Below are 13,654 nucleotides of genomic sequence, written 5' to 3'. Positions count from 1 at the left end.
AGCTCAAGGTCCAGGCTGAGGGCGAAGGGAGACACAGTGTCTGGGAAACACCCAGCTTCCCAGCCCCCCTTTCTGGCCGCACAGCAGCCTCCGACCGCGCCGGTACGGGCACCGGGGCAGCCCACCGTCCCACAGACGCACCAGCCGCGGCCCGGCTCGGCTCGACGCAGCGGCCCGACCGCGGCCGACCGGGTCCTCAGCGGTAACGAGCAGCCGCGCCGCGCGCTCAAACACCGCAGGGCCCGCAGCCGCCCGCCGGCACCGGCCGCGCCGCCCGTCACCCCAGCAACGGGGCGCCGCTGCCCCGCCTCGCCTCTTGTAGCCTCGCGAGCCAATCCGACCGGGCCGCGCCCGAGCGGCGGCGGGACTAGCCAATAGCTGTTGAGGGTGGGAAGGCCCCGGCCAGTGGTTGGGAGACGGGGGAGAGGGGCAGGCGCAAGAGTGGCGGCAAAGTGCGTCATCCGTGCGCGCGCGGCGCCTGGGGGCGGTCGGGGCTGTCGGTGGTGGCGCCGTGCGGCTCGGTCGGCCGCTCGGGTCTGGGCCTCGGGAGCTGGGCCGCCGTCGTCCGGGCCGGGTCCCGGGCCCGGGTTCCCTGACGGGGGCGGTCCCCCTTCCCGCAGCCCGCGTCCGCCATGAACCAGTTCAGCTTCGGGTCGGGTGCGGCGGGAGGCGGCTTCACTTTCGGCACGCCGAAGACGGCCGCCACAACGTCCACGAGCGTCTTCTCCTTCTCCACGCCTGCCGCCTCGGGGGGCTTCAGCTTCGGGAGCGCGGCCCAGCCTCCTGCCAGCAGCCAGTCCGCCGGGCTGTTCTCCTTCAGCACGCCGGGCACTGCCGCGCAGCCCGCCAGCTTCAGCTTCGGGACGCCGGTCACGGCCACGGCCACGGCCACGGCAGCTCCGGCAGCAAACGTGTTCCCGCCAGGGTGAGGGGCGCGGGGATCGGCCGTTCCCGGGGCGGGGGTGGCGGCTTTGCCGAGCGGCCCTGGCCGCTGGGGAGTATGAGTGGATGAGGTCCTCCTCGTTGCTTCGCAAGTAATTCTCTAGGGAGCAAACCTGTTGCTCTTGTGCCTTAGAATTTCCGCTGCACTGCAGCACATGCGGAACAGCGTTCAGCGAGACCCGGTTGTTTGTCAGCGTGACTTTTTCAGATGGGTGCTAAGAATAAGCTCTTCCATGCTTCTGTCTGTGATTGGGGCGTTGACGCTTGCAGGACGAGATGATAAAGCCTTGCGTCCGAGTGTAAAACGTCTCGTCCTTTCTGATCCCAGTCCAGAGCGCTTAGAACGTGTCTCTGGCCAAGTGGGACCATTTAGTCCTTAGGAAAGGCTGCAAGCGTTGAAGCGATTCTTCAGAACTGCTGTTGTCGAAGCTTGCCAGATGGGAGCAGTGGGAAGGGAGCTCATATGGGGACTAGCAGTAAAAGTTAGTTGGGAAAAAATAGTCGTATGTGGAGGAAGTGAAAAGGGTGCTTTAGGAGCTGAGAGGAAAAGCAACTTCACTTAACGCTGCCATAAAGGTGTTCTGGTGCCGGGATGGGTGGAGGTAATTAAGGGGGTGTCAGTATAAAGAGACCAAACAGAGGATTGCAGGTGGTGAGAGTTGCGGTACAGTCTTTGTCAAAATTGAAACATAAACTGGCCCAGTGCATGTCTCTCTGAAAGGTGGTTTCTGCTGTCAGCAAATGGTCTGTAGGAAAGCCGACTCTGTACTTGACTGGATGTATGTCTCAAACAGACGGGCTTCTTTTCTTTCCTTCTCTAGGGCAAATGCGCCAAAACTGAACTTTGGAGGCAGCACTGCAACTCAAGCTACTGGCACCACAGGGGGCTTTGGATTTGGTAGCTCTGTACCAACCAGCGTGCCCTCGAGTCAAGCAGCAGCCCCTTCTGGCTTTGTGTTTGGATCTGCTGGCACCACCACCACCACCACCTCCACCACCACCGCTCAGTCTGGGACAACTGGAGGGTTTACTTTTTCCAGCGGTACCATGACTCAGGCTGGAACAGCCGGCTTCAACATCGGCGCTACAGCTCCGCAAGCAGCGCCCGCAGGGTTGACTTTTGGAACGGCACCTGCAGCTGCTGCCACCACTGCTGCCACCTTGGGAGCTGCAACCCAGTCAACAACCCCCTTCAGCCTTGGAGGGCAGTCCACAGGTGAGTGCCTGGGCTTGAAAAGGCAGCTGTGGTCGGGAAGCCTGTCGGCATGGAGGGCAACTGGGGATGGTGTGTAGGTTCTGCAGCCTCCTGCTTCTGCTGGTGTGAAATGAAGCGAGTGCCTGGAATGAGTGGTTTTTCCGATATGCTTATCCTAGGTCTTCAGTGGTGAGCAGCAATTGCTATTTAGCCTTTGGGTTTGGAGAGTGAGGCTGAAATAATTTTCCAGTGTGTGTAGAAGCGCCAGCTGCATTTGAAGCACTTTTTAAGGGTTTTTGGCGTGTTTGCTGGTACAGAGGGAAAGGGCTCAGAGTGGTGGGGTGGGGCTGCTGCAGGATGTGCCCGGCCCAGGGTGCCAAGCCACTGTTCACCTCCCTGACGGCAGGAACCTGCCCACTCCTGCAGAGTCTGGCAGAAGTTCTGTCTGCAGCTTTTGACTGACTTGTTGGTGACAGTGCAGGCCTTGGAGGGAAGGTCATCAGCTCTGGGGTGAGGGTGATGTTCATCTGTGTTAGAATCGTTCTTGAAAGTCTTTGTAGGTAATGAGCTTGTTAGCTCTAGTTCCTTTCCTGGATAACGCAGAGTAGTTGTTACATTGAATATTAATGTTTTTCTTATCCCCTTACTGCTTCTAACTTGACTATTGCTGTGATCAGCAGAGGCACTGCAGTGTCTCTGTAGCAAAAGGTTCGTCTCTTCCTTTTACTTATGCTACTTGTTACAGTTCTAAACTTTGTGTCATTGCCTTCAACAGCAGCAGCCACTAGTGCACCCACGGCAACGCTGACCACTAGTACCAGCCAGGGACCTGCTCTGTCCTTTGGAACGAAACTTGGAGGTAGGAAGTGATTTCCGGAGACGATTACTCAAGACATAGCGAATCTGCTGTCTTTCTGGGAATAGTTTTCTAAAGTGGAGTCTGGAAATGGGCTCGAAGTATTTGTTACTGTGAATTTGCAATGGCATGAGTAATCTGTGACAGTTCATACAGCCGTGGAACTTAACATCCTGTGCTTATTACTGCATCCCATGTACCAAATTGTGTTCTGTACTTGTTGCTGGAGCGTAGTGGAAGGGAGCCACGGGTTTAAAGGGTACATTGCAAAAGAGATGGGGTTGAGGTAGAAGAAGAGGAAAGCTAGTTTAAAATTCTTACATCCCTAAAAAAAGTGTTGTAGATGGGCAAATTTGTATCGCCTTCTCAGCGTGATTGTGCAAGATCTCGGCTTGTTCTGTTTGTAGTAACATCCACAGCTGCTACAACTGCCTCTACCACCACAACCTCCATTCTTGGTTCAACGGGGCCTACGTTGTTTGCATCTATAGTGAGTTCTTCAGCACCGACGTCGTCTGCCACCACGGGCCTCTCACGTAAGTCACAATATACAGGTGTTATCCGTTGGGGGAATAAATGAGCAGCATGGTTGGTGTGACCTGTCAGTAATGGAGCTGCAGATGCTGGGGTAATACGGGAGAATTGAAAAGGCCAGCTCTCCTCACTCTCTTCCACCCGCCCTCTTTATGGTTTCTGGCAAATTGCCTTCAGTGGTGGGGCGTGGAGGGTTCTGTTCAAAACAAGAATAGACTAGAATATTTTCACTTGGAAGGGTCCTACAATGATTGTCTAGTCCACCTGCCTGACCCATTCAGGGCTCACCAAAGGTTAAAGCTTATTGTTAAGGGCATTGTCCCAATGCCTCGTAAACACTGACAGGCATGGGGTATCGACCATCTCTCTAGGAAGCCTGTTCTGGTGTTTGACCAGCCTCTTGGTAAAGAAATGCTTCCTAATACGGAGTCTGAACCTTCCCTTGCAATTGCAGCTTTGAGCTGTTCCCATGGCGTCCAGGGAGAGAGATCAGCACCTCCCTCTCCACTTCCCCTCCTCAGGAAGCTGCAGAGAGCAAATGGGGTTGCCCCTCAGCCTCCTTTTTTCCAAACTAGACAAACCCAAAGTCCTCAGCCATTCCCCAAAACGAGCATGCCACAACGTGGCTGTTGGGGTACGTGTCAGTAGTGGAGCTGCAGATGCTGGGATATTACCCCATATTATGGGAGATCTCAAAAGGCTGTCTATTCTCACCCTTTGCCCCCTTCCCTCTTTGTGATTTCTGGCAAGCTGTCTTCAGTGGTGAGGCACAGAGGGTTATGTTCGAGGCAAAGCACACTTTAGATTCAGGGTGGGCAAGCAGCACATGGCAGTTGTAGGCGTATGTGAATTTTTTGTTTGTCTCTCTGGGTAGCATTGCCACAACTGAGCTTTCTAGTGGTGTTTTAGCTGCTGTCCTCCAGACTCCAGTGCCTTGAATCTGGCTACGTCTGCCTTTGACTCTTGCATTAGGTGTTCACACTGCTTTAAGGACGGTGGCCTGTGACAGCGGAGGTGCAGTGTGCTGAAAACAAGTATTCACACAGTTGTATGTTTGCAAGTTCCTCTGGTAATGACTGGCAAGTTTCTTCTTGCAAAATTACTTTTAAGGCGGGAAATAGTGTCTTATTTTCCGATCGCTATAAGGCAGTAGCCAAGTTTTGAAGGCAGTCCTAATGACCTGCTTTCTCAACCCGCAGGGAGATGTTAATGCTTCAGTTTCCTTTGCTTATGGAGACTAGCTGCAGTACATGTCAACGTTTCCCAGACCTAATGCTGCTATTCCGTGGGTAATGGTGCCTTACACTGCCTCTGAAACTTTAGGCAGCTGCTGCCAAGGACCTTCAGAAGTTCTATGTTAAAGCCACACTGATTACTTTTAACTAATCAGCTGCCATTTGTAGATACAGTATATACCAGCCTAACAACTTGTTTTCTTAGTAGCTCTCCAATGCTTGCATTACTACTCTAGTTCCAAAGCTGACCTTTATCTTAGTGTTTAAGAATGCTTTTAAGCTAATGGGCATTCTCTGTCAGGGTGTCTGAAACCTTGTTCTTGGATGGAAATAGGTGGTTTGTTTCCAGGCGCCTGAGATGTGACCAGCGTGTTTCCTGTAGTGTGTGCGATTGTATTGCTTTAGCAAGTAGGCTCATGCAGAGATTGGGTTTCCTGCCTGCCCGTGTCCGGGACCCTTTGCTTATTTTAGCATTTGATAGCAGTTAAATGTTGGATAATTCAAAATCGGTTAAAGAGAAGTGACAGTAGCTTGGCAGGCAGAGCACTCTGGCTATTTTGTAGGTTCAGCCTGCGTTTTTTCATGGCGTGGCTGGATGATCCTTCACCTAAACAGTGATGCTGGTTAATAGAAATCCAGACCAAGTGGAGATGGGTGAGCGGGCAGGGCAGAGCTTTCCAAAGGGGCACTGTATTTAATGGGTTACACGAACTCTTAATGTTGTCTTCTGTTTACAGTTGGTGCCCCTTCCACTGGGACAGCCAGTCTTGGAACGCTTGGGTTTGGATTGAAAGTTCCTGGAACAACAGCTGCCGCAACAAGCACGGCCACTAGTAAGAACTGGATGCTGAAAGTAGCTGAAGGGAGGTTGGCCTAGGTGACCTTAAAAGATCCCTTTCAACCCAAAGATTCTATGAAGCCTGACTTCAGTGCTCTGTAGTAGTGTAAACGGCCACGCTGGTGCAGCAGCACAGCAATTCTAATTTGTAATGTCCTGCAGTAGCTGAAAACAGCACAGTGTTTCTTTCTCTGATCGTCCTTTTCCATCTCCCGAGCTGCGCAGTTACTTGTGACTTCTGAGAGCCTGTCAGCAGCAAAGGGGCTTTGGGTGAAGGAAGGCCCGTAGGCTTTGATGTTCCGGTCTGGAGCAAGTAAAGTAAATAGGTTATCTGCTCCTTCTCTAGCCTGCCTGTGTAGCCTGCCTTGCTCTGCGAGGTGAGGGAGAGGTGTCCCGATGGGGGAAGGGAGAGGCCAAAGACTTGGCAGTGCTAGGGAGAGCTGTTTTATGTTTCAGTTCTGCCCCATTAATCTGTTTCTTCCATATTGTGAGTTTCAAAGGAATGGATTTATTTAGCTTTTCTTCCAAAACAAAAGGCGGCAGAGGTAAGTGCTGTATTTAAGCAGCAACTGTCCTGTGAAAACCTGCGGTGGCATCTGCGGCTGCACAGTGTTGGGATTCAGGACTGAACATCCTTTTTCGGATGCAGTCAGTGCTCAGTTTTCCGTGTAAGAACATGGATGCTGCTCGGCTCTCAAGGTTTGTTTAAAGCTTGTTTCTGGAGTGAAGAATTTGAGCTCAATGCCTAGAAGTGGCATGTGACCTGCTGACGGTACCATCTGACAGGTGCTCTTAGCTTTGTGAAAACTTGGAAATCTCATCTTCTGGAAAAAGATGCCGGAGAGGAACTGGGCGTGCTGATAGTTATTAGGTCTAAGCATGGGGAGACTGAGCGGGGTGTGTGGGCTAATGCTGTGCTGCTTTGAGTAATGCCCAGGTTAAGTGCAGGCTGTCAGTTCCTCATTTTACTGGAACTACTAGTCAGGCATTGGCAGTCCACTACCTTTGTGTCAAGATGTGCTTCATTCCCTTCTTGACAGACGTGGGATTTGCTTTTTGTTAAAGGGACCTATTTGAGCTCATAGAGCAGTGTGCTTAGAAGTGTATGTTGGACCTGGTCTCGATTTGCTCGAGAGCAGATGGGTCCTCTTCCGTTGCTTGACTTGAATCTCTTCTTTCAGGCACTACTTCTGCTTCTGGCTTTGCTTTGAGTCTTAAGCCGTTAACTACAACTGGTGCCATTGGAGCTGGGACGTCCACAGCTGCCATCACCACCACCACAACAACCACCACCAGGTGAGTATTTTGTTACAACCGACTGGGGCAAGAGGCAGTATTAATGCTGGTATCTGGGGGAGGAAGGGGAAATGAGTGTTGTCCTGTTTATATTTTGGTTTTTGGTCTCGTGTTCTGTACCGTCTCGCGCTTCCTCTCAGTGCGCCTCCAGTGATGACTTATGCCCAGCTGGAGAGTTTGATAAACAAGTGGAGTCTGGAACTGGAAGACCAGGAGAAACACTTTCTCCATCAAGCTACGCAAGTTAATGCCTGGGATCGGACGCTGATAGAGAATGGGGAGAAGGTAAGGTGACATCCAGCGTGACCTGATTTTGCTTGCTTAGATCCGTAAATGCCTTAAGTGTTACAGATGCAGCCAGCAGGTGCTGGCTGGTCCCAGGTGGGACTTTTTACTTGTCAAAAAATAGACGTGAATGACGTCTGGATGCTTTTGAAAGACTCACTGTATGTCTGTTGGAAATGTGTTTACACTGTGGTAAGAAGTTATCTTGGGGTGGAGCCTTCAAAGCCAAACCTCCGTTATTCAATTTTTGGTCTGTAAATCTTTGTGTAACTGCTTCTTGTTTCTAGTGGACATTTGTATGGTGCTGGCTTTCTCAGTTCCACCGCTCTTCTTTTATGAGTTGACTTTTGAATTTTCATAGTATAACCAAGTGTCTTTTGTCTCCAGATTACTTCATTACACAGAGAAGTAGAGAAAGTGAAGCTCGATCAGAAGAGGTATGAAACCATGAACGCTGGAAAAAGGAACAAACTCTTGTTGCGTTGTGCTATGGTGGATCTAGAAAGTATGTGACCTCTGAGTTGAGTAGTTAACGTTTTCTCTTTTCAGACTGGATCAGGAGCTAGACTTCATTCTGTCCCAGCAGAAAGAGCTTGAAGACTTGTTGACCCCTCTGGAGGAGTCTGTGAAGGAACAGAGCGGGACTATCTACTTGCAGCATGCAGATGAAGAACGGGAGAGGACGTAAGACAAAAATCTGCTTGGAACATGTGATGAGCAGGCTAATGTGGTGATGATCCATCAGCAAGAAGTGGAGTTGGGATACATGACTATATTGAACTGTCAATGGCCTTTGTCAAATATGAAGTCCTGTTTTACGCATGGCAACTTAGATTTTGTGCGTTAGAAGCAGGGGAGTTGCAACTGGAAGCCTTTGAATCAGCATGAAAAGCTTTTTGGGTGTTGGTCTAATCAGCTGTCTGGGAAAAGGCTACTAATTTTGGCATAATCTCTAAAAATCGGTGATTATTTAGTCATCGAAGCGATGACAGCGGAACGCATTGTGTGTGGCACAAGCATCCTTGTAAAGGCTTAAGTGTGGAATCGTAGCATGGTAATTAAAAAAGTGTTTGGTGCAAGGGATAGGAATCTTGGAAGCATCTGGATGAGCTGGTTCCTTCAGCTCTGACAAAACGTTCCAGAAAGCTCTCCACACTATTGCTTGTGTGTCTCCGTGTATCTGTCAAGAGAGAAGGAGTTTAGGAGTTACTTCGTGTGTGTGATAGAATGGCTCTCATGGTGCTGTTCCCACGTATCTTCCAGCCTTGGTTGCAAGGCGTGGAGGCTGATTCTGATTGCCTAAAGGTGGTGTGACTGGGAGCAGGTCTTCTGAAGTTCACTTTAAATATTCTGACCTCAGTTCCCATGCGTTTTGCAGCTATAAACTGGCTGAAAACATTGATGCTCAGTTGAAGCGTATGGCACAAGATCTGAAGGACATCATTGAGCATTTGAATACATCAGGAGGCCCGGCAGACACGAGTGACCCGGTAAATCCAAGCTTTTTTTGGTTTTTTTCTGTTACTAAAGAGACAAAGGATATTTGAAGATATGTTTGTTTGTCCACTTGTGGATACTCTGCTGTTTGTAGTTTCACCTTTGGAGAAGGGTTTTTTGTTTTGTCCCTCAGTTGGTTCTCTTCTCATTAAACCTTTTGCTGGGTAAAAACTTGTCTGGATGGCCGTGGCCACAGAGTTGCGGTTAATGGAGTTAAATCCAGTTGGTAGCTGGTCACAGGTGGTGTTCCCCAGTGCTCAGTTATGGGGCCGGTCTTGCTTAGTCTCTTTATTGATGATCTGGAGGAGGGAATCAAGTGCTCCCTCAGTAAGTTTGCAGATGACATCAAGCTGGGTGGGTGTGTTGATCTGCTCAAGGGTAGGAGGGCTCTGCAGAGGGATCTGGACAGGCTGGATTGATGGGCCAACGTCAGTTGTATGAGGTTTAACAAGGCCAAGTGCAGCGTCCTGCACTTGGGTCACAACAACCCCATGTAATGCTATGTGCTTGGGGAGGAGTGGCTGGAAAGCTGCCCGGTAGAAGAGGACCTGGGTTGCTGGTTGACAGCCGGCTGAACATGAGCCGGCAGTGTGCCCAGGTGGCCAAGAAGGCCAACAGCATCCTGGCCTGTATCAGAAATAGTGTGGCCAGCAGGGGTAGGGAAGTGATTGTGCCCCTGTACTCAGCACTGGTGAGGCCACACCTTGAATACTGTGTTCAGTTTTGGGCCCCTCACTAGAAGAAGGATGCTGAGGTGCTGGAGCGTGTCCAGAGAAGGGCAACGAAGCTGCTGAGGGGTCTGGAGAACAAGTCTTATGAGGAGCAGCTGACGGAACTGGGGTTGTTTAGCCTGGAGAAGAGGAGGCTGAGGGGAGACCTTATCGCTCTCTACAGCTATCTGAAAAGGGGTTGTAGTGAGGTGTGTGTTGGTCTCTTTTCCCAAGTTACTAGTGATAGAATGAGAGGAAATGACCTCAAGTTGCACCAGGGGAGGTTTAGACTAGATATTACAAAAAATTTCTTTACTGAAAGAGTGGTCAGCCATTGGAACAGGCTGCCCAGGGAGGTGGTGGAGTCACCTTCACTGGAGATGCTCAAAAAACATGTAGACGTGGCACTTCAGGACATGGTTTAGTGGGCATGGTGGTGTTGGGTTGGCAGTTGGACTTGATGATCTCTAGGTCTTTTCCAACCTTAATGATTCTATGCATTTTATAGCACAACACAAGCCAGCCTGACTCTCGTAGTTAGTCTACAGTTCTGTTAATAGTTTTCAAAGTATCTCACTCTGGTATGAACTCAAATAACAAAATGGTTATTTGCTTGCTGTCTAATTTTTGTGTAGATGACAACTTGTTTCAGAGGCATTTCTTAAAGTTGATCCAGCTAACTGCTCCACCACTTGTATCTTTCCTGTGGCAAATCTTAGTTTTGTTCAGAATGCCCTCCATAGCTGCTTTTTCCTTATACTACTTTTGTACCCTCATGAAAACATGATCTGAATTACCAGCTCTTTGTGATATATATTAAATTGACCCTTGATACTATTTAATTGACCTTGTGGCTTTACTGAGAAGTTTTTTTTCAGTAAAAATTTCCAGTCAGTATTGCAAGATGGAGGTTTTGTCCCCAATCCTTTTTACCTTTGACACCTCAAGCCTCAGGTGATGAATGTTGTGGTAGTTCCTAGGTCTGAATTGGAATAAGCCTAAGACACAGGAGTATGCTCTAAGGTGAAGAGAAGCAAAGCAACACAGTTGCTGCATAGACTTCCCTGGGAAAGTGGCTGCTAAGCTAATGGAGCTGTACATATGAGAAATTTGATTGCATCATGTTCCAAAGGCAGTGACAGGCAGACTGTCTTTTACTGTTCTTAGTTTTTATGTAGCATAACAAATGACTTGCACCTTCTCTTTCTGCGCAGCTTCAGCAGATCTGTAAAATTTTGAATGCACACATGGATTCACTTCAGTGGATTGAGCAGAACTCAGGTGAGAGTTGTCTTGCAGCTCTTTGGGAATGTGACTAGAAAGCAGGCAGTGCATGTGCAAGTGTTTTCTTGAACATAAATGAATTCTTGAAGATTCCTGAGGAATCTTCTCCTCCTCACCTTCAACGACACTGTCCCTTCTGTGCTGGAAGTCGCCTGATGTGCATTAAAGGCCTCTGCTGAGAAGTAATTCCTGGCAACTGCTGCTGTTTTACAAAAAAGCACTGCTTGAAATGCATCAGTGCAAAGCAGAGGACTTGAAAACCTTAGGCTTTGTTCTGTCGACCGAAGGTTAAATATTCCAACTTCTAAAGTGTCCTGGGGTTTCCCTTTGGAACAGGCCAATTGGTGAGGGCGGGGTGTGTATGTGTGTTTAATGTTACCACCCTCCCCCCTACAATGGGAACACCAAATCCAGGTAAGACTGAGCCGTGTGCATTTAGCTGCAGGCGTGGTAACTCTGGTGTAATAGTGTGGAAATTTCACAGTAGCAGTAACTTGAGGTGTAGTACAGAGCAGAAGATGCACTCAGCAGTGAAAACTTGATAGTGCAGCTACTGTTGTTTCTTGTTTTGGATTCACCCTTAACTAGTATACCATGGTGCCATTCTAAAAACAAACAACAGAAAGGAACTTTTCTCACAGGGAGTGCCTCCTTGCGAGGGATTCAAGAATTCTACACAGTTCTGATTTTAACTGATATTAGCAGCCACGTGGGGCCATGGCAGAATAAAGCAGTGCTCCTCTCACCAGCACCACATTGCACCGTCTGGCTGCAGTGCTGCAAAAGTGCTCATACCTGGTGTGCTGCTTGGGTGAAAGCAGGCATACCACTATCCATGTTAAGCCAATAGTATTAGTGGCTTAGGTCTGGAATTAATTTGTCTTTTTCTTCCAGAACATACATGCTAAGTTCTGCATTCCAAACATGCCTTTATTGGGAAATCTGCTGCCGCTCCTGTGGCATGACAATTCTGACTTTACAGAATGTGTGTGAAAATAGCAACCTGTTTCCTTTAAACTTTCCTAGAAAGGAGACCCATTTGTCATTCAGTACTGAAGAAATTGTCTTGTCAGTTAATAGCGATTCCTTCTCTTTGTTGGGAAGTGTACATCTACAGAAACGGTTCATCTTCAGTTCACCATCAAACAAGAAAGAAGCAATAAGCCTAAGAAATTGCAGTTTTTAAGCAAAGGTTGATGTGTTGCTCTCTCTGTGTGGGGTTTGTGGCAAGGAGAATTCCTGTTACTGTGTGCACTGAAGTGGTATGGTGGAAAAACGAAGCAAGTTGGAAAACGAAGCAGGTTGGAAATAAGGCTTCACGTAGGCCTTGCCATTAGTAAATTGAGTAGGCCTGGGAAGGACACATTCCTTAACGTTCTTTTTGTATGAAAAAAATACCAAACACCCCTCTCTCCTCCCCCCCCCCCGGCAGAACTAGGACATCTGTGGTGTAGGTGATGTTACCAGTTTTGCTTCCTGTGGAACACCTCCCGGGCTGTTTCACAACAGCCGGTGACCTTTTCTAGACACACTCATACACGGTGGCTGTACCTTGTCTGAGTTGTGAAACAGCTCTGTGCAACCGTGGCACTTGATTCAAATTACTGTTAACCTACACTGCCACAATTAAATGGACTTGCTGAGCACGGACGCAGGGTGGTGCTGCTTCTCCAAGTGAAAGAAGGAGTGTTTGGGCAAAGCCTTGTTCTGACCTGCTGCCTCTTCCTGAGAGAACCAGAGTCTTTTCTTTCGTAGTTACAACTGAATTCCAAGCCGAGCGAGAGAGATCTGCGAGGCAATGAAGCAGGCTGCCATTTTATGCTGCAGTCATTTGTGCATGGTGAATTTTTGAAAAGTGACAAATGGAAATGTGCAGCTTAGTATGTTACTGGAAAGTTCTGGGTTTGGCATGCTGTAGGAAATAAACCTAACCTGGAATATCTGTCTCCAGGCCACAGGCTGACATACTGCCGTAGCCCTGCTGAATAGCTTCTGATAAGCTTTCATGGAATTAAATTAGAAATTGCTTTAGCTTGTGCCAAGATTTTTGTATATTGCGATGCCTGCTGCATTTGAAGTTGATGACCAATTGGTGGCTTAGGTATTTCCAAACTGTTGATCTGCAAATAACAGATGAGCTGTGTTGTGGCTGTGAGTGGTGCACAGCTCTTCTGTGCGGTTGCGCTGCCTTTTCTGTATTTACAGTTAAAAGCTTGTTCGGGCTGTGTGATATCGTGCACGAAAATACATATGTACTTCTAACAGATTGTGTGGTTCACCTGTAATTTGCGTAATTCCAAGCTAGTTTAGCAGGCGGTGGGTAGGGGAAGCTGGTTTATGCAGCAGTTGCTTTTTCTCAAGCTGCAGAGCAGCTTGCAGTTGCTGTTGAGGGAGGCTTTGCTCTGCTCTCTGACACAGTGCCCCGAAACCACCACAAACTGGCATGGCAGAAGTGTCAACAACATGTCCCAGGACTCTTCTGATTCTGATTGCCAGTCCCTGAATGCCTCAGAATGCTTTTTAGACAATCTTTGCCTTGGAGCATTAGCAATGCTTTGTGTTGGGCTTTCCTCCTTCTTTGCGCCCTGTCAAATCTGAGTGACTGTCAAAACCAAAATGTTTTTCTTTCTCCTTCTGCAGGGTTGTGTTTCAGGGTGATTGTAAGACTAATAGCTTGTTTCTCCCACAGCCGTGTTGCAGAGAAAGGTAGAAGAGGTGACAAAGGTTTGCGAGAGCCGCCGCAAGGAGCAGGAGCGCAGTTTTCGCATCACATTTGATTGAATGACTCAAAGCTTAAAGGATTACCCTAAAACCTCCCCAGGAAACAGAGGTTGCTGGAGACCAAGGTCTTGAATTATGATCTGGGTTTGTTTCTTTTCTTGCAATAAACTTTGTTGTTTGTTCCAAAGCCGGTCTTTTCAGTGTCTTACTGGAATTTACCCCCTCCAGTCTGAGAGACTGCATGAAGTTCGGTGCTGAAAG

At 48.7% G+C, this 13,654-nt stretch overlaps 1 protein-coding gene across 1 annotated transcript; it reads left to right on the top strand.

Moving 5' to 3' along the window:
• Window positions 1-632: 632 nt before the first annotated feature.
• LOC309408232 (nuclear pore glycoprotein p62-like) lies at window positions 633-13,453 on the top strand (the record flags this gene model as incomplete). The annotated part of the gene is made up of 12 exons (XM_082004021.1): window positions 633-925; window positions 1,764-2,158; window positions 2,883-2,996; window positions 3,401-3,529; window positions 5,500-5,595; window positions 6,782-6,896; window positions 7,037-7,181; window positions 7,569-7,618; window positions 7,731-7,865; window positions 8,560-8,671; window positions 10,603-10,669; window positions 13,362-13,453. The coding sequence occupies 12 exons, from the start codon at window positions 633-635 to the stop codon at window positions 13,451-13,453; spliced, it is 1,743 nt and encodes a 580-aa protein (XP_081860147.1).
• Between the last annotated feature and the right edge of the window lie 201 nt (window positions 13,454-13,654).

This window comes from Phaethon aethereus, assembly GCF_964289735.1.
Source record: "Phaethon aethereus genome assembly, chromosome: 10".
NCBI classification, from domain to species: domain Eukaryota; kingdom Metazoa; phylum Chordata; class Aves; order Phaethontiformes; family Phaethontidae; genus Phaethon; species Phaethon aethereus.
This window is presented reverse-complemented; position numbering and strand designations above follow the sequence as displayed.